This window comes from Montipora foliosa, chromosome 12 (assembly GCF_036669935.1).
Source record: "Montipora foliosa isolate CH-2021 chromosome 12, ASM3666993v2, whole genome shotgun sequence".
Taxonomy (NCBI): domain Eukaryota; kingdom Metazoa; phylum Cnidaria; class Anthozoa; order Scleractinia; family Acroporidae; genus Montipora; species Montipora foliosa.
Genome location: NC_090880.1, coordinates 14,310,243 through 14,330,242, shown reverse-complemented (window position 1 = coordinate 14,330,242; position 20,000 = coordinate 14,310,243). Strand labels below are relative to the sequence as shown.

General features: G+C 39.6%; 3 protein-coding genes across 3 annotated transcripts; 2 read left to right on the top strand and 1 right to left on the bottom strand.

Annotated features, from left to right (window-relative positions):
* Nucleotides 1-1,005: 1,005 nt before the first annotated feature.
* Nucleotides 1,006-10,003, bottom strand: LOC137980221 (glutamine-rich protein 2-like). The gene is made up of 5 exons (XM_068827613.1): nt 9,708-10,003; nt 6,178-7,493; nt 3,792-4,001; nt 2,701-2,996; nt 1,006-1,855 (listed from the first exon to the last, which is right to left on the bottom strand). The coding sequence occupies exons 1-5, from the start codon at nt 9,928-9,930 to the stop codon at nt 1,141-1,143; spliced, it is 2,760 nt and encodes a 919-aa protein (XP_068683714.1). The 5' UTR covers nt 9,931-10,003; the 3' UTR covers nt 1,006-1,140.
* Nucleotides 10,004-10,566: 563 nt separating this feature from the next.
* On the top strand, nt 10,567-18,093 carry LOC137978495 (dr1-associated corepressor-like). Its single transcript, XM_068825449.1, has 7 exons — nt 10,567-10,653; nt 10,723-10,795; nt 11,174-11,267; nt 12,575-12,688; nt 13,739-13,856; nt 14,815-14,954; nt 16,012-18,093. The coding sequence occupies exons 1-7, from the start codon at nt 10,612-10,614 to the stop codon at nt 16,109-16,111; spliced, it is 681 nt and encodes a 226-aa protein (XP_068681550.1). The 5' UTR covers nt 10,567-10,611; the 3' UTR covers nt 16,112-18,093.
* A 553-nt stretch (nt 18,094-18,646) lies between these two features.
* Nucleotides 18,647-19,660, top strand: LOC137978494 (N(G),N(G)-dimethylarginine dimethylaminohydrolase 1-like). Its single transcript, XM_068825448.1, has one exon. It carries the CDS (start codon nt 18,781-18,783, stop codon nt 19,582-19,584), a length of 804 nt encoding a protein of 267 aa, XP_068681549.1. The 5' UTR covers nt 18,647-18,780; the 3' UTR covers nt 19,585-19,660.
* Nucleotides 19,661-20,000: the final 340 nt, after the last annotated feature.

Genomic DNA, 20,000 nt, shown 5'->3' with positions numbered 1-20,000 from the left:
CTGACTTGTCCTGGAATGAGCATGTTGACTTCATCGTTAAGAAGGCCACCAAAAGACTATATTCATTAAGGGTACTCAAGAAGGCTGGCGTTCAGCAAGCAGATCTTGTTCGCATTTATTGCCCTTTGATCCGGTCTGTTCTAGAATACGGCGCACCAGTGTGGTCCGCCCTTCCTGGGTACCTTAGTAGCGTTATTGAGTCGGTGCAGAGGAGAGCATTAAGAATAATGTGTCCCTTGGTTAAATATGAGGCTGCACGTGTTAGTACTGGTCTTGCCTCTCTTGAAGCCCGCCGTGCAAATCTGTCAGCTAAGTTTTTTAGTAAGGCTAAGGAGATCCCACCCATAAGAGATGTTATCCCTCTGGTCACTCAAGTTAGCCATGGCTACACATTAAGATCCGGGTCAGCTAGAGATGTTAAAGTGAACTCGCGTACCGAAAGTTTCGGGAGTTTTATCACCATGAGCTATGTTTAAATGTATGTGATGTATATAATTTTACTGTTCGACCCCTACTGAAATTCAGCTTTTGCTGCGAGAGTACGGTGAATAAACTATACTATACTATAAAGAGTCTCCAGTAGCTCAGTATTAGAGCATCCGACTAGATCACGGAGGGTCGTGGGTTCGAATCCCATCTGGGGCTCGGATTTTTCCGAGTTCCCAACGGGTTCTATCAACAAATTCATTTCATTCTGACTGCAGATGGCGTTTTTCATTCCTATTCGCTTCAAACGCTTCCAAAAGTAAACGCGATCCTTGAAAATTTTTGGATGGCACCTCGCTATTTCATCCCATACTTCAATTTACAACCTCGCTATTATCTGCAAATGCAAACTTATTTTCGACCAAAAGCTGTATGAGTTCAGACTTAGCAAAGCAAAAGCAAGGAACTTATCATTCTTGAGCGCATTGGGTATCGTTTGATTTATTAACATGACTTTCACACTTGTTCACATTTGAACCATTTCCATCCATATGCACATCAAGTTTATGGCGTTAACTCCCGTCTATATACACGACCGTCGCTGTAGCGTAAAGATGGTTTAGTCCTGTTCCGGGACTCTCTCTTACCGCGCCCTGAAAATGGGGCGGGGTAAGCCTAAGGGAGTCCCGAAACAGAACCAAACATGGTTGGTCTTTAAAGTTCTTGTTTCGTGTAAGACTCACCGCCTGGAGAAGGAATTGTAACTGTAATTTTCTCCATTTCCACTAGCGATGAAGACTGGTTAACTGTCTCTGTGAGAAGCTGGGGTGAGTTGAGTTGGCGCTGGGGACTGTGACCTACTGAGGGCGTGGCTGGGGCACTGAGAGGCCTCTCGGTAAATTCGGCAATATACTCTGGAGAAGGGGAGGCTTCTCGAGTATTTGACTGGCCTATGGCTGGTAGCTTAGGTTTTGTGTAACGCTTTAGATTATTGTCACGCGGTACAATGAAGTCTCTGCGAGGTAATGTCACCGAGGCTTCATTCTCTTCGCGTATTACGACGTATTGATTAAAATGAGCTCCACCTGACTTGAATGAGCGTCTGTATGGGTGCATGATTGTGTGTGAGCCCCCACAGTATCTTTGCGAAGGAGGAAGATCTATCATATCAACCAGGCCCGTCATGGCTGCCACCTCGTTCTTTAATTTTTGTGCGTGGTAGCCGAGGTCAGCAGCTATTATTGGAGGTTTTTTTCCCGTGCTCATTTTCTGATGTTGTCGGATATGCTCCAGTTCAAATGTCGTGTACGGCTTGGAAGACTTCTGACCCGGCAAGCTTTGCATCTTAGGCATGTTGGGCCCAATCTCACCGGGTTGTACCTCTAAGGGCCTGTCACATGAGATGCAATGAACTTTCTCCGGTCGGTTCCTGCAGTCAAAACAATAGATAGAACGTCAGTTCCTGACCCTCACGCTGGAAACAGAACGAGACTACTGAATGAATAAGAAAAGCTTAGGTCAATTTATTTTTCGTAACCATTAAGAAAACGTGATCAGTGGCTTGTTATTCATTGAAAGCCCAAATTTTATCGACCTCTCTCTTGCTTTTTATAGGGGAATCTTTGCTGACGTTATTGTTTACATTTTGTCTCATTAACATACGAGTTTGCTCACAGAAAACATAATGCTATATTTTCAAATTGACTTCAAAAGGTAGAGCGAGTTTCAATCAAGTGTCGTAAAACCAAAACCAAAGTAATTACTTTGGCCAATCAAAAAGGACGGAGACAGTTCAGTAAATAAATCAAAACTCGAAGTAATTACACGTAGCCGACAAAAAGGGCGGGAAAATGTGCACGCGCAAGCCACGTTTGCTTTTGGTTTCACTTCTGATAGGTTGAAAAAGTCGCGTGAGAACTTTGAACCAATTTCTGAGTGAAGAAATCATAAACCAAAGCAATTCGCCAATTACTTTCGACACTCAATTGAAAAAAGCCCCTCCCCTCACCTCTCCAGTCTAAAGAGATGACATTGAACGTCGAAAAGGATTAATTCTTTTAAGCTTTCCTTAACTTTAATAGAGTTTTTCGGTTTTGATACGTCATCTTTTTCAAGAATTTATGACAATTCTGGTTCCCCAAATAAGCCCGAAACGGTTTCGGTAGCTTCGAGAAAGGGCTTCTGATCTAGGAGCTTAGGAATTGGGCGGGACTGGCTAAAGAGAAACCCTGTTATCGAGGTTAAGGTCATATCCAAACAAGAAACTCTTCTTACCTTCTGAATCCAGCTGGCTCTCCATCGTCGGTGGGTTTCTCCTTCACTGTTGTTCGTATTACCTGTACCTCTCTGATACGTGATTCCAGCTGATCGCGGAGCGAATCCAGTTCTTGTCTGTCCAGTTTCAGGTGTAATTTACTCTGCAATTCCTGTAGTGTTTCTCTCAGTGCGTCTTCGATGCTCATTTGACTCTCCATTTTCTCCAGAGCATCGCTGAGCCCGCGATCCAGAAGGTTGAAACTCTCGTCAAACTGGTTTAAACTGACTTTTGACTCCAGGTCGCCTTTGTCTGCCTGTTGGTAAAGAATAAGAAGAATTGTGATACTTGAACTACTTGCACGTATAAAAAGTGTAAAAATAAAATATTATTTTATTTTTACACTTTATACGTGCGTGGAATGTGATACTCGAGACGTGATGTCTTATTCTGCAAGTAGTTCAAGTTATTCAAACGCGGAGTTCCAAGCCTCGGCAGTTACTATTTCTTTAAGAGAGTGGTGATAGTTATAGCACTTTTTAGGTAATCATCAAATCATTCATTTTTTAAACAATCCTCCACTTGCAAGAGACGTATATGAATAATGTCAAAAGTAGTCTTGTAAAGAACTTTAAATTTATAGTCACTTCATTTTAATGCTGTTCCCGTCCTTTGTTGTTGTTGTTGTTGTTGTTGTTGTTGTTGTTATCGTTGTTGGTGTTAAAGAGAACAGGCCTTTCCATGTTCTGTGACCGTTGACTGATACGCTTCTAAGGCCCAACCCCCACGCAAGTAAGGCAGGAATCGAGATACGAGCCGTCATCGTCGGCATGGCAAAGCTGCAAAATTCGCACAGTCTTGTGAGTGAGTGCTCTTTGACCGCAAGCTAATTGTGCTGTTGTGGTCGTTATTTTGTAGTCTTTTATTCCGGTTGTTTTGTCCGCGAATCTATGAATCTAGTCATGTAAGCCTCCGCACGGCCGGGTGAACGCCTCCCAGGCGTCTTGTTATCAGCAGTTGATGGTAACGAGAAGACAAACTGCTACCATGTCTAAACTTTTTATCAGGTATTTATCACTAAATGCTGTTATCATAACCCTGACTCAGTTACCTTGATGCCAATTTTTTGATTGACGTGTTCCCTATCAGCTTTGTTCTGTTCCAGTCTATCCATTGCATTGTAAAGTTCTTCCAGGCTCTTTTCGCGTCTGTTGTACTCATTTACAAGTTCCGTAGTGGTCTGGACCATCTTCTCATGTTTTGTTTGCAATTCAAGAACCATACTATGGACATGATGAACAGCGTTGAAGCCTTCAGCGTCCTGCAAATTAGAAATAAGAAGAGGGAACAAGATAAACTGGAGAGGTCAAATGAATCCCAGGGTGTTTTCTTGTTAGTAACAAATGATTGGTCAGGGCACCAATTCAGGCGTACAAATGGGCCACCGCTCTACGTAGAGCCATATGTCATGATAACATTCCTGTCTCCAGTGGCTGCGATCTTTTTAGGTCAAGTCCGTGAATAGTGCTATTCATGACCGCTGATTGGAGAAATCGAAGATAGAGAGCTTTAAGCAAGGACCACAACGACGGCTATTGGCACGTTGTCTAAAAATAGTATTTCCCGTTTTTGAAATAATTTTGCAATTGCTCCAGGTCCTTCCGCAAGGAAAGTGTGTATCAAGGTTCAGGGAACGAGATTGGTTGAACGGTGTCGCTGTTTGGAAGGGAAATTTACTGTCAAGTGCTCCCTTACTCTGCATTAACGTCAATCAAATTTGGTCATTTCAGGTAGTTGTCAAGACAAGAACGGCAAAGGAACGTATCACTAAAAATGTAGAACGCACATGCGGGGCATTCAGAACCTTTGTTTTTCTTTTGTAAGCTTATTGTTCAGAATATCGTTCTTTTAGTCATCGTTGTCGTTCCACCGTCGGTTTTCACGGGACATATCGACGCCTATTTTGGTGTCCTCATTTTTTTTATGGGAATTCATTTGTTTTCCAATGCAAACGTTTTCTTTTCTCTCAGTTAAAAAAAAAGTAGCAGAATATCACGCTATATTATTGAAACCTGACAATAAGGAATTGGCAACCAATCTCTTGAGACACAAATGACAATGATGTAATTTCAGGACAAACCTCTTTTGTGGACGAAAAAAGAGAGATCTGTTGTTTTCGTTCACTAACATGGCAGCAACATCAAAAACCCCAACCCGTGGCATGCATGTGAGCGAGGCTCGACGTAAAAGGACTGGAATTAGAAAAGCAGCGTTTTTGGAAGGATAACAAAATGCCTAACAGGGCTTCGAGACATTTACCCGTTTGACAAGTCATCCGCCGCTCATATGAAAGTGCACGTTGCCTCACCTTACTTGTGGCCTTGAATTAATCTATAGATTGGACTAACTCTCCGGATGTTAATTCAAGTTGGCCCACAAACACAAACACAAACCGTAAGATATATAAGTGTTATACTGAAAAAAGTGTAAACTGAAAAGGATCTTTTTATTTTTGGCCGTAAAGAGTATTGTGAAATTTCCCTGGGGATCCTCTTTGTTTCCTTTAAGAGAAGCATTCTTTTCCGAGCTCGTACTCAGTCCAAACTGCTTTGTTTCCCTGTTATTGAGATCAAAATGACCGATTTACCTTGCAGGGGCTTAGCCAGGGGGGTCCTGGGGTGCCCGTGACCCCCCCCCCCCTCCCCCCCTTTGTGACTGTCAACAACATAATACAAACCATATCTGTGAGACTGGAAAAGAGTAATTTATGTCACCTGCAACTTGCTTCATGTACTATCGATCTCAGACGTCCGTGGACAAGGGCTTTTTTTCAGCCCAGTTCACGGACCGTTGATTTCAGTCTGCGGTTAAAAAAATCTGATCACGTGATAACATTTTTTGTGGCTCTGCGGTAATACCGATCTCGTGACGCTATTTTCTGTTGCTCTCCCCAAAGAGAAAAGCGCGAAACGACGTTAACGGCGAGTAAAACCGGCCGAAGCTATTACGGGTAACCCAGGAGCAGCCTTGCCTGAGGAAATAAGAAGCAGGTGGAAACTTTCCTTCAGGTTTTTTTTTTCTCGGCCGTTGAAAGAACGAAGGAATAGCGCCACGTGATCGGTATTTTCGAAACTGCAGAGCCACAAAAAATGTCATCACGTGACGTCCGTGAACGGAGTCTAAGATCGATAGTATGCAGCTATTTTTTAGGCTTATTTCCCCCCCTCCCCTCCACCCCCCGCCCGCAATCGCTGCTCATCCGAAAAATTGTCCATTTTGCCGAAAACACCGTGGATGACCGGTAGGTACCCTGGATGTGAGAGAATATGACCACCACTTTGAAGAATCCTAGCTACGCCACTGCCTTGTTTCCAAAAATCCCTGGTGGACTCTGTTTCTCAGTTGTGAGAAACTTTAGTTCGAAACTGGAAATCCTTCGCCCAGATTTCAAATTCCACAATTTTAAAGAATTCAAAAAAATGACAGCTAATCCTAACCTGCGCTTTTCTCGCCGAACGGAAAGCAGCTAAATCCCTGACGATTGAGTCAATAGCTCTCCTGTTCTTTTCCATTTCCTTCTTGAACTCTTCTTGTGACTGTGCAAAGCTTTTTCTCATGTTATTCATCCGCTCAATGCTGAGTCGCAGGGCATAAGCTTGTGACTCTGGATCGTCTTTATTTTCCAGTGCTAATTCTATCTCCTCCAGTATCATCTCTTGCATCGCTTCTCTTTCCTCTTCTGAGTCCAACGACTCATCATCCGAACTCGATTCTTCACCTTTTTTCTTTTCTGCCTTTTCTTTCTCATCCTCTTTTCCCTTTTCCGTTTCTTTATCTTTATTTTCCTTTTTGCTCTCTTGGGCTTCTTGACGGGCCTCAATTTCCTCTATGGTAACTCCTTCTTCGCGCGCTTTCTTACGTAATTTTAAATCTTCCAGTGTTGTACGTTTACGTAAAGGCGTCTTTTCTCCCTGGCTGGGAGTTATTTCCCCTTTCATTGACAAACTGACGTTACGTTTTTCGTCTTGGCGTGAAGAAATTTGTCCCGGTTGCAGTTTCGGTAAATCCTGTGACACCCTCGCAGCAGGAGGTGGAATAACTTCGGGAATTTTGTTTATGGACTGATCATCATTCGCTAGGGCTTGTTGGGATCCCTCAGTAATGATCCCTTCTTTCTTTACTTCCTGGGTCCCTTTCCCTTTGGATCGTTTTCTTTTCTTTTCCTTTTTCGTAGCTTCACCCTCTGGCAGAAGCTCAACTTTACTGAGTTGCTGTTGAACCTGATCAAGTTGTGCCTTTAGTATTCCTCCCACGTCGTCGCCAAAATCAACCTGATTGACCATAGAGTCGATAATATTTCTTAAACCCTTGATTCCAGTCTCAGCTGCCTCCAATCTGCGGTTGATGTTGATCAGTTCTGGAACTTCGCTAAGAGAGTCCGTAGTCATTTTTTTCTCTTTCTTTTTCTCCTCTTTCTTGCCGTACACTGAGTCAGTGCCGTATCCACTACTCCTGTCTTTATCTCTCTTTTTCTTTTTGTCATCTTTTTCGTCTCCCTTCTTTTCGAGGTTTTCTCGTGAGCTTTCCTTGTCATCTTTGTATCTTGTTTTCTCTTTGTCCTTCCGTCTCTTCCTTCGTTCTCCGTCCTTTTCATTGCTGTCTTTATCGTGCAATTCTGTTCCTTGTCTTTTGGGTTTGGCTGGTTTTTGTATCATTACAGTCACAGTTTTTTCCTGTCCGTCTTCATCAATTATCGTTTGCATCACTTCCTCTTCGACTACGTGGTCATCTTCCACAGAATCTGTTTCGCTTTCTGTGAAGGAATCGATTTTACTTTATTATAACACATGTATTCCATACCTGTTTTTAATGAGATTGTTAGCTGCAAGATCACAGTCAAAATACTTATGGTGTAATACAGTACCTTCGTTACTGAACAAATACTAGAAAAGGGTACGAAACGATTCTCCCCAAAAGTATACAACTACTTTCTAATGCCTTGTCGACGACCCAAATTGGAATAGAATGGACCTCACTAATCCTTGATTTTGCTAGTTTCGTATCACTGTTCAAATTTCTCCTGTTCCGGAAACTATATTTGATTTTGTTGACGCTAGGGTTTATTGCTTATTTGTAACTGCAAGAAAAAACGCGACTAGCAGACCTCTTTAGTAGGTATTGAGTGCCCATTTCGTATCATCACAGCGGCTCTCAGGATCAAAGATGACATGTGACATTTGCGGAATATCATAAATGGGGAATGCAATGTATGCAGACTATCTTATGAGAGAAAAAGTCACTAATAGCTTATAATTCACAAAATAGACCACGTACTTAGTTAAAACGGGGCAGATTAGTTCTTTACTTCTGCCAACATTACAATCCACATAATTATGCATCCGCCCATTGATGTCACCTTTCGTTGCACAAATACATGCGGTCTTTAGTACCCGTCTCACCATCTAACAGAACTTTATCTTTTTTGTCTTCTCGCATGCAAGCAAATGTTTATCTTTGAAATAAAAAATTCTTATGAGAATGATCTCGCGATCTGTATTAGAAAAACAAACGACGAATTGTAACAAGTCCATAATCGATTACTTATAAATCTCCCTTCACAATGCTTCAAAATCTGGCAAAGCGCACCTACCCATTTTCGGGTGCGGCTGTGGCATAGCAACCGTATACATTGGTTCTTTTTGGGTGCCCAGATCATCTTTAAGGAGTGCAGGAATGAACTCGGGTTCGTGCCACGATTTAGCAGAACTTTGTCAATGTGTCCACATGTTTTACACATCCATGCTCTTTAAAAGCAGGCGAATTCGCACTACGTGGATCACACTCGTACTCGCACTGGTCATGAAAATTAGTTCGTGTATCTGATCCTATGCTTATGGATCACTTTGGGTTTTAAAGTGCTTATGTCGCTGTTTTTAGTGTTTTCCAAACATGATACATGTGTATCATAAAGCACCTTTTTGGACTTTAACTTAGCAAAACCTTAGTTTTTCGGAGACTTTGTTTGGTTGCAATTTTTTGCTGCATCCGTAGAGCGAGTTAATCCATCAATGTGAAAAGATGTTTTTTGTTGAATTTCTAGCTTTTTTCAGCAAACATTTCATTGGAGGCCGAGTCAATTTAGTACCATATCCTCACTGCATACTCATTACCTCATCGCATAAGATTAAGTTATGGGAAGAGTCCGCGACTGATGAGGCAGTAGGCATGCAACGAGGATAAGAGCATGTAGGGGCTTCGTCAACCTCCACCAGGGGAGGCGGGTGGGTCGCAAAAGACGACTGTCTTTGTGGAGTACAGGACGAAAAGACCACGCTCCAGGCGAAGAGAGCAAATTTAAACTCGAAATGGCGCAAAGCATCACTGACGCTATCAGCACGGGCGGAAACGGGGGAATGTGATGGGATAACGGCGTGTTTTGCAATGAGCTAATTAATTATGCAGTGAGAATAGTGACAGCAAGTTTGTTTGTTGGTCCGTTCATTGTGTTTCGTTTTAAGTAATTGTTATCTGTCAAAAGTAAGATTTGGCCAAAAACAAAATGAAAGTAAAACAAAAAACTCTGTAAATCGTATTCGACAAACACATCGCCCAAGTGAGTGAAAAAATACGAACAACGCGCAATAGTGAAATTACCCGGAAACGACGCGGCACTTTCAAGTGAAAACAAACAAATAACCAAATTTGTTTTGATAGAATTCTCAACATTTTGTGAGTGTAAACAAAAGAAGGAAATTGACAAAAACATGGTCTAAGTGAAGTATTGACAAAGAATACATGCGGCTTTTAGGGAGTCATAGAAGATCAGAGGCTCTTTTTCTCGCAGCAGACGTTGGGCAATTTGGTGTTAAATGAACTTTTGTGATTTAGTTGAAGTGTTATCACGGGGACTGAGAATTAAATCCTTAAATCCTCAATGAGTTCTAAACATATCGCCCAAGTTGGCATGAAATGAACACTGATAACGCGGATTTGAAAAAATAATGAAGGCTCGTAGCGAAAAACCAACCTTCTTTTTCGCTTTGTGAATCTTCATCACTGCTGGATGCACCTTGAGACGACGAAGATCTCACCGAGTGTGGTCCTCTTATCTGTGCCTGCTGAGCTTCTATTTCGCCGATGCCAAAATGTTCAACTATTGTATGCAGTAGATTTCTTAAATGAAAGAAATTTACTGGTCCGATCTGTGGACTTATGGCTAAATCAAGCAAGTCTGTCAAACCCACAGTCATTTTCTGTGCAAGAAAAGACGCACTTTCGCCAACTTTCTTAACACGCGCACACAGAGAAATAATGGAGCAAACAAATGAACTCGATTAGCACCAAGCAACATCTTTTCCCAAGAGAATCGCTTATTGTATGCTTTGTACATTAATCTAGATAAAAGCTCGATTAAAACGGACCGTATTGCAAACAATATGACGTAATTAATTCAAGAGTAAATCTTTTTAATGCCTCTCTTTATTCGTTACTATGGAAACGACGCGTACTAGACGTGGAACTTGAGTGATCAATTTTAGCTGGTAATGATTAAAAAAAGTAAAGATCAGTCAATGAAATCACATTTTAACAAGTTACTCTTTAGGTATGATAAATAAACCAACTACTTAAATTTGTAAAACACTTTTACAACACAGGGAACAAAGTCTAAAATAACTACGGAACGTAACGAGAACATAAATTACTGCTCCTGCGTTTTCAACCAGTTTTCAAGGGAAGAACGCGCAAAAACATTGCAAGGTTTCGTAAGTTGTTGGCACAGCAGTACTCTTGGTTTCAGGGATTTTGAAAACCTGTGTTGTTGAGGGTTGAGTTAAAACTGGGACCGAATGTTAAGCTCATGCTCTTAAGCGTGTGGTATCTGACCGATCTTTGTTTGGTACCGCGGGAGTTAAACGCAAGGATCCGTCAAGATGCCAAGCAAAAAGAAGAAATTCAATGCCCGATTCCCTCCGGTAAAATCGTTTTTGGCTCTTTGATAACAAATAACAGCATATTGTAATCTTTCACTTTTGTTTCTAAAGGCTCGGATCAAGAAAATTATGCAAACAGACGAGGATGTGGGCAAGGTTGCTGCGGCTGTACCTGTGATAATTTGTATCCTTACCATTTCAGATTTAGAGTGTTTAATACTCATATTAGCTACTGTAATTTTTTTGGGATCCTCGAGCAGTGAGCTCACCTTTCGCAAAGTTTTCAGATCCTTTCACGTAGTGTCAGGAAGTAAAGGATCCAGGGATGTTGTACCAAATAGCTAGCGTACCCGTTCTTGATTAAATTTATATTGTATTTATGTGACTGTTATCCCACTGTTATCACAGTGTACGTGCTCTCGTATTTTCCTGAATCTAAAAAATGATGTACTGAAATCGAATTTATTTACATTGTCTTTTCCTTAGCTTCTCAGGCAAGTAATATAGCTTTCGTCGACACAAATATTGTTTTTCCCTTTAACTAATTTGTTTCTTGGATTAGCTAAGGCTCTTGAAATGTTTCTGCAGTCGCTGGTGGAGAGAGCTAGCGAATACACCAGATCAAGAAACGCTAAAACCATGACACCAGCACATCTGTAAGTAGTTTTGATGAGTTTAAAAACTCCACAAAAGTATAAATTATCCTTGAAGTGTAAAATGTTGCTTTTTTGATCTTTGCTTCATCGAATCTGACAGTTTCAATGTGTTTCGATCGTGAATGATTATTTTCGAAAGCTTGACGGAATATTCGTATTGCAGACCAATGTTATATCCACTCAAAGCTTCATGAATTTCTTTGGAATTTCAAGGATCTCTTCAGTCTGTAATGACTGCTGATTGATGTCTTTAACTCATGAATATTTTACCGTATTTGCACTTGTGTTAGTATAGGTAATCACACGATGTCAAGTGCAATTTGGAAGAAAATAAGCACAAATAATTTTTTTCAAAGACGACCAAAATTGCGCAAGCCCGTAGGGCAAGCGCAATTTGCCCTGCTTATTTATTCCCAATTGCGCGAGAACAATCATGTGATTGCCTTTTAATGATATATGTGAAAAATTTAAGATGGTTAAGCGGAAGAACTGACATGAATCACGCAATCAGGGAAAAATTGCACCATAAATTACGCCATCCAGGATCCTTGCTTGATTTGAAAACAAAAGATTTGATTGGTTCTGACCAAACCCTATTGTTTGTTAGCCAATCATGATCAAGAATTCGGATGTGTAATTTGCACTGGTATTACACTTTTTGCACTGTGTTGCACTTGAAAGGCACTGCTCTCAGCCAATCAGAATCAAGTAATTTTTTCATGTATATTGTTAAGTTAGATATCAGTTTTTGTTTATTTGTTAAAATTTTGACTATTGTAACTTCCTTCAGTTACATTTCTAAAGTAGATGTTCACAGGACTGCTTGCTTTGGAAGACTATTCCGAGGAATTTTATCTTTCTTATTAAATTCCCTTTGACCCTCTGGAATGGTCATGTAGGGCATTTTAATATCAAACCCATGTAACATAGTATTTTTTAAAAGAAAGGATCTAGGGGTGCTTACCTTTTGTCAGAAACCCACCAGTTTGCAAAGAAAATGCAATAATTCAACACTTGAATGATGATACCTTGCATTCTTCTGGAGGAGTATACAATGTATGTCATCCTTGAAATTTGTTAATTTAAATGCTCGGTCTGGCCAGTCAGTTCTGTCAAATGGAGAGCATCCTTAGTGGTAGATAAGATTGTACTCTCCTCTTTGATTTGCACAAATTTTTTAACAAAATGGTTACTGCACTTTCTTTGAACACAATCTATTATGACTTGCACATATCTTTTGACAACAATGAAGGCTGTTAAAATTGAAAATCAACCATTGTTAGGTTAATTTCTGCTTGAATCTGCAGAAAGAGGTGTATTACGTCCGAAAACCAGTTTGACTTTTTAAAAGACTTGGTAGCAAATGTACCCGATCTTCCTTCAAATGAAGAGGAACAGGATGGAGAACCTAAACCGAAAAGGTTGGTCGTTCAATATTATTTAAGTTGCATGATACTTTAGATTAGTGATCATTAGCAGGCAAAACTATCTTGCAATTAGAATGTAACAGAATGCAAAGTTGAATAACAGTCAGATCAACAAATGGAACTAATCGAATCGCTCTGGGAATTGGCCCCAGACATGGAAGTGGATCCACAGTTGGATAGTCAGTTGATACAACATTTAAAGAAATGAAACAATTCAGAGAGTCTCTCTCTCCCCCACTCCCCCCCCCCCCACTCTCCCCCCACTCTCCCCCCCCCCCTCTTTAGAGACGGTTTTCCCTTAAAATATTTGCCACAAGTTTGCTTAGCCTAAGGCAATCAGAAAAAAATTCAAGAGGACTTCACTTTTAATGGCACACTTTATCCTTTGTTGTGTTATGATCATCTGAAAACCAAAGATGCCAAGTCAAGTTGACTTAGGTAGACATGTACAAATAGATCTATTGAATTATGACTTTGCCCTGTTAGGTTCTTTTTTTCACCATACATTTCTTGGCTTTTTGGCTGTTTTAACATATACAATACATAGAGAATATTACATGGCTGCGCAGGGATACGGATTTTACTACCGAAATCACTAAACTGTTTGCACCCCGAAAAAAATGATTTATCGCATTTGAATTTCAACTTGCTCACGTGACCATTTGGAGCGCTCCGATGTGTGACGTGTCATTCTTGATGTGAGCAAGGCTGTGGGAAAATAAAGAAATAGACCGTGGCATGAGATGAATGTGTACGAAGAACTTTCCACTGTTTGGAAATAATATGTGGTCACTGATGGTTGAACGGAGGGGGAGATGTTTCAACAGAGTTCTACCCGGGTTAATTTTATTGGCTAATCATGTTCTTTACCATGACGACACCTATATTCTCACATGTGAAAGATAAAAATGATAATTATGTTCACTGCGCGTGGTGAAGATATGTTTTTTTTGTAAAAGGAGAAATCCTGGTATTTCATCTGTATCTACCGGTATATAATAGTATAAAATAATGATCCTATTACATTCAATCTGGCTTGTTTAGAAAAAGGGCACCGAAAAAACCTCCGGCGCAGAACAAGGAAAGAAAGAAATCAGAAAAGAGGAAACCTCAGCCTGTTGCTGCAGTGTCTGATGAATCTGAAGATGAACTTGAATCTGAGGTTGTTAATTTTATTATAAACCTCTTTTTGCCAGTTTGATTTGTTTTATCTGTGTCCAAGTTATGTTGTGCATTACCAGTGTTTCATTATTATCAGTCAAATAATACCGGTACATGTGCAGCAATTGGTGAGTGAAGCTTTCTGTATTCCACAGTCCCTGCTAAACATCTTTGTGTGCTCTTGAACTTGATTCTTCTTTTAAAACCTCATTTCCTGAGGTAAGGTCTCAGTAAAGGAAAATGAGGTGTCTGTGGAAAAATAAAAATTTATTGTTGCACCGCTATTTTTTGTATAGGGTCAAACTCCATATCATGTTAAAGCTAACAGATTGAATTATTTGAATAAAGTTTTAGGTTTTTGGTATTTAATATTGCCTTTTAGTTTTGAGGCCTCAAACTCAGAACAACCAAAAATGCTGCAGAAGCTCCTGTCCCTTCGCTTTATTGCAAAAACAACTGCATTTTGTTGCATCTTAGTCACAGATGAATGCACTCCACTGCCATGTGAAGAATTTTTGATGTGTTGGGAATTGAAGGAAATATCATGCACCAAAGTCAAAACTCTTATCTCATACTTGATTTGGGCAGAAAAGATGTCATAAAATTAGTCTCTGAAGACTGATGAAAAATTCCTCTCACAGTATTTTGGGGCAGTACAATCATCTGTTAGAAATGACATTATGGAAGTGATATCTTAATTTAAAACCCATCGGGACAGGAGGTCCAAGAAGTTGTAATTTTGGTGTAAATAAAAAGCCCTAGAAAATCGAGCTTAAGGATTTCGTGTGCAGTTCACGGTCTGCTGAATAATTATCTCCACCCCTACTTGAAAGAGAATTATGCTGAACCAATCAGCAACATTAACTTTACATTTACATATAACACCTGGAAACCTACCAGTCATTGTACTAAATAAACATGTTTGTAAATAACAACTTTTTTTGAAAAATTGCAATTAGGAAGAAGACTCTTCATCGGAAGGAACAAGCAATCATACCAGTGCAACAAATTCCACAGCAAAGTGTTCCAGCAGTACATCATTACCATCCACAGTACCATCAATAACACTAACAAGACCCAGTACAGATGAAAATGAGGAGTAAGCTTTGTATTAATGCTATATTTGTTTAGGCTGGTGCAACTTAAATGTTTTCTCCTCTTTTCCTCTGGTTTTTTTTTTACCTAATACAACCACACGTACATTAATTTTTTAAGAGGTGACTTTTATTCATTCAGTCTTTTGTCATGATAATGCAAGTTTCTAATTCTATGGTGAGACTAATTTCTTTTTAATTCAGCACCCGCTATTGGGGTAGCCTAATGTATATTAACTGAAAGGAAATATATGAATAACTAATGAATCAGCTGGTGTTTCTGATTAAGGTTCATTTGCTGTGCATTTGTGACCCATGGGTCAACCTTGCCAAGCTAGATAGATAAATTATTTAAAGTTTAGGTTTATCTTTACATGTGTACCTCTTTCCTTAGTAACCATTTTCAGTGCAAAATATTGCTTGTAGGCGAGGCAGGCATCTCACCAATCTATTCTACACATACCTGTAAGGTCTTTTGTTTGAACAGATACTGTAGTTTCAGAAGTCCACCATTAACTTGCCTTGCTAAAAGGCTCTTTCAAGTGATGTTCTTCAAAGCTACGTAGCCAATGTTTGCTTCGCTCCTACCCAACCAATTTTAAACCATTAATTTTTTTCCCTTTTGCCCTGTTTCTATTCCTTTTATAATAATATTATTATATGTTCTTGTGAATAAGGGGGAAATAGGAAAATGTTAAACCGAAAGCATACTATGGTGCCTCTGACTACTGCTGTATAATCCATGTATGACCTTGGCATCTTGCCCTGGTGAAGTAAGATAATCAAGTTGTGGCCCCTAGATGAATCCACTGATAACAATCAGGTTGTCCATTGCAAGTGCTTTTATTATCAACAACAGCCCGTCCCCAGAACTACACTCAAGTGGACAATCTTACTTCTGTTTTCTTGTCACCCATTGGCTCCTCAGGTGCAAAATTGTCCAGCGTTCCACAGAGTATAGTCAGATAAGTCTCACTCCCAGGGGTCAGCAGCCGGGTTAAGGCGTGGTGTGCACTTTTTGTAACTTATTTGCTTGTGTACATGTGTCTGTTTTCTCCTTAGGTCTAAATCATCAGCATCCATGAGCATTCCAATGCTTGGCCATATACCAGGAATGATGGGCAATTCATTTGATGACGAAGATGATGACTATGACTCGTGAAACACAGTGTCAATATTGAGTGCATGTACAAGGAGAGATGTTTTACTTGTTTTTAGCAACTAGGCTTCTAAAGGTCTGAAAATTGACCATTGATATCTTATGCAGTTTTGCATTCATATTATGCATTTTCCATTTTGGCGTTTGGAAATTTAATCTGAATATTTTGAGAATTTTACAGCAATACTAGAGAGAGCTTTCTATTATATGTTACCTGTTGCTTCAGTTTGAGAGATTTTGATAGGAGTGTTTTCGTGGAGTTTTCTTTGTGAAACATACAGTAATAGGAACTTGAAGCACAGGCATTTTTAAAAGTCCATGTAAAGTTAAAGCAAGTTAGGTTTAACCCATTTGTTTAAAGCAGCCCCCATTTATGAGTGAGTAGACAGAGTAAAATCTTTAAGTCTTACTCTCACAACTGAAAGGGTGCAACAACCTTTCACTGAAGGAGAACAGTGTGTCCCTCTTTGAAGTATTTTTTCATTCCAGAGATATTGAAAGTTTTTGTCAAAAAATCTTTGAAATTCCAAAATCACAGATCACAAAATCATAAAATATAAACATCTGTGTAAGGTCATTCATACTTTGCCTTAGGGTTTATAACAGTTGTTTCTGGTGATGTTACATGTATATCATGTGTAAATATTTCATGTCTACTAGGTGCATTTAAATGGGCTACTGTGATGTTGCCATCACAATTTGCTTTCAGCCTGGCTCACTCACAGTTAACAATTATTGTGCATAATGGCAAAAAGTAGAATACTAATAATATTTCACATGAAATAAACTTAATGGCGACTGTCTAGTAGGTGTCATTTTGTGTGTACCTGTGATACGAAGAATTGTGCAGATCGTGGCTCTTACCCCAGACAGCTAAAGCAGAGAAGATCCTTTAAGATCTGCATACATTATAATTCTTACTTGGCACCAAATGATAATTTAATCATTGCATGTCTTATTTTCATTCAAAAAAATTTTGCAAAGATGTAAAAAACAAACTGATTACGTCCTTTTTTTTTCTACTAAGCAGCTGTCTATAAAAAAATTCATGACTACAATAATGATGTCATTTATCCAACAATTTTTATTGAATGATAGGTTATTTGCCTTGCAATATAAAAATTATGGGCACTGTTTTGTCAGTGAACTAAACTTATACAGGTAATCAAAGCCAATCAAAAATAGAGTTCTAAACATTTTGAATGAATAATGAAATAATAATATTTGTAATGGTTCCAAGTTTTAGGAAACAACACTCTTGACTAATTTTGTGACTTCTGGTCAGGTCAAGACAATAATAAATTATTCTTTGAAATGCCTTCAACAATAACTCTGGAATGAAAGAAGAGATCAAAAAAGGAATGTACTGTTACAGTAGTTTTTCAGTTTTTTTTCTGCCTTTCAAATGAGCATAGAATTATGCTTTTTTTCCTTGCACTTAATTTTTTTTTCAAGGATGAAAATCAGCGATATGGTATTTTTCTAGTGACCACATTTACATCTTAAAATAATCTCTTAAATGCAGCAAAAAGGATGCCCTTACTCATAAAGACTGTCTGACAGCAGATGTATCCAAAAGCACACCCAATTTGATGCACTCCTATATTGAAAGTGAAAAGTGTCCTCTTAGTGGCATCTATAAAATCCACATTGGACCGGACTAGACCAGATCACAGATTGGATCACAGTAGTGACTTAAACATATTTTGTCAACAACTCTCTGTGCGACACCATCCAAAGCTATTGTTCAACCACTGAACACTTTATTTCATAGTTTACATTTTGAAATTAATTCAAGCTTGATTCATTTTAAATTAGTTTTTCACTTCCGGTCTGTGATCCAGTTTGGACCAATCCGAGTTTTGTTTGTGCTGTTGACTTAAAGCATCAGTTATGTCCAGCAATGTGGGTTAGAAGTCCCCAAAATTACATTTCTCAATTAAACACCAACAATGATTAAAATGGGAAAATTTGGTTTTATCAAACGTTGATAAAGGTCTCATTACCACTGTGAAAGATTTGGAAAGCTGACGTTTTGAGCGAATAGAGGAATTGTGGGTGTTGTTGGTATTTATGCGAGTGACCTACCAGTACCTTTAACTAAAAACGATGGTATGCCTTGGGCTAACTGTGTTTTTGTATGGTAGGTAAGACCAAAAACTGTCTTTCTGTCAAGTATAACTTAGAGAGGGCTGGAGGGGCATGCTGTATAGGTATGTGACACTGCAGCAGACCAGCCACCTAATAATAGATTTTGATTGGATTTTAACCGAGTTTTAGTACTGATCCTGCTATAAATAACTCAACCCAGAGGGCTAGTGCACCATTATCTTTAGCCCCATTGGTAGGGAAGGGGGAATAACAGATTTTGAGGACCCAGTGTCATTTCCTAATTCTAGAATTAAATGCAATAGGAAAGTAAAACCGATGAGAGAGACTCTGATCTACATATTTTCAGGAGCTGATATGCTAATAGAATTTCTCAACACTTGGCCTGCGCTAGTTTGCACATGATTCGGCTATCCAATCCTGATGCAAAAAGATGCTTCTTTCAGCATACCCTCCCCTCCCAAAATGTAGTAAGGTTTCCTTCCCATCGCTCTTTGCGCTTATTCACGCTTTGACAAAGAAGAAACCCAGAAGACTTACTGAAGGTAGTAAGATTGGTGGCAATGAACCCTAAAAAATTTCATTACACAAAGGCGATCGTATGTGGTGTCCCGTCGTCACTTCCTACCCTCGCGCAGCGACAAAGTGATTCCTTGGGAGTCGTAGACTATAGCAAATCTGTGAGTCAACATGCTCAATATGTTTCAGCTTTAAAAAACCTTGGATTACAAGTAATAGAACTTCAAGCAGACGAAGATCACCCAGATTGTGTATTTGTTGAAGATGTTGCCGTGGTTTGTGAAGGTGTCGCGTTACTCGTTCAGCTGGGACATCCAAGCAGACGCGGTGAGTCTGTAAAGATGAAGAAAGTGTTGGAGGATTTGGGTTTGACAGTACAAGAAATGAACCAGCCAGCGACTCTAGACGGTGGGGATGTTCTGTTTACCGGTAGAGAATTTTTCGTGGGACTTTCTACGAGGACTAATCATCAAGGATTAGAAAGCCTAGCGAAAGCATTTCCAAATTACCCAGTGACAGGTGTAACAGTGAGGGATAACTTACATCTCAAGTCGATGATGACAATGGCCGGGCCAGACATAATAGTTGTTGGAGGAAGTGAGGCCTCGAAAACCGCCTGGAATGAAATAGAGAACAAAGGCCGCTTCAAGTATGAGAAACTTATGGTTCATGAAGATAAAGCAGCAAATTGTCTGTACATAAATGATACACTGATTCACTTGCCAGCAAGTGAAATCCCAAGCAGTTATGGTTCATTTAAGCAACTCCCTGGTCCAAAGGTTGAACTGGAGAATTCTGAACTGTACAAAGTTGATGGTTGCTTGACTTGTCTGTCGATATTGCTCTGATATATGTTTTTTCAAAGGGCCGTGTTGTTACTTTAGTCTTTCAAGATTGTTTGCATATTATAGTTTGTACCCTTAAGCAGTGTGTCTTGACTTTTGGGCTGTTACTTAATGAAACAGTTGTGTTCATACTACGAATGTAAGAAGGCTTTAAGTATGCCCAAGTTCAACTTTCAATGTGAATGGGGTTTATTTTAGTTGAAACACCTTACTTTGTAGCCTTGGAAACTTCACGTCTCTCTAGAGCAATTTCTGCAATATGATCACAAGTCTAGGTTTGTCGCCCTCGAATGCATACTTGAGCAGATCAAAACATGCCTTAACTTGATTTGAGTTTCTGTCGCACTTATGGCCTACTTGGAGCCTAGTATGAACTTGCCTAGATGACTCCTTTGTTCACTCCTATCATACAATAGGCC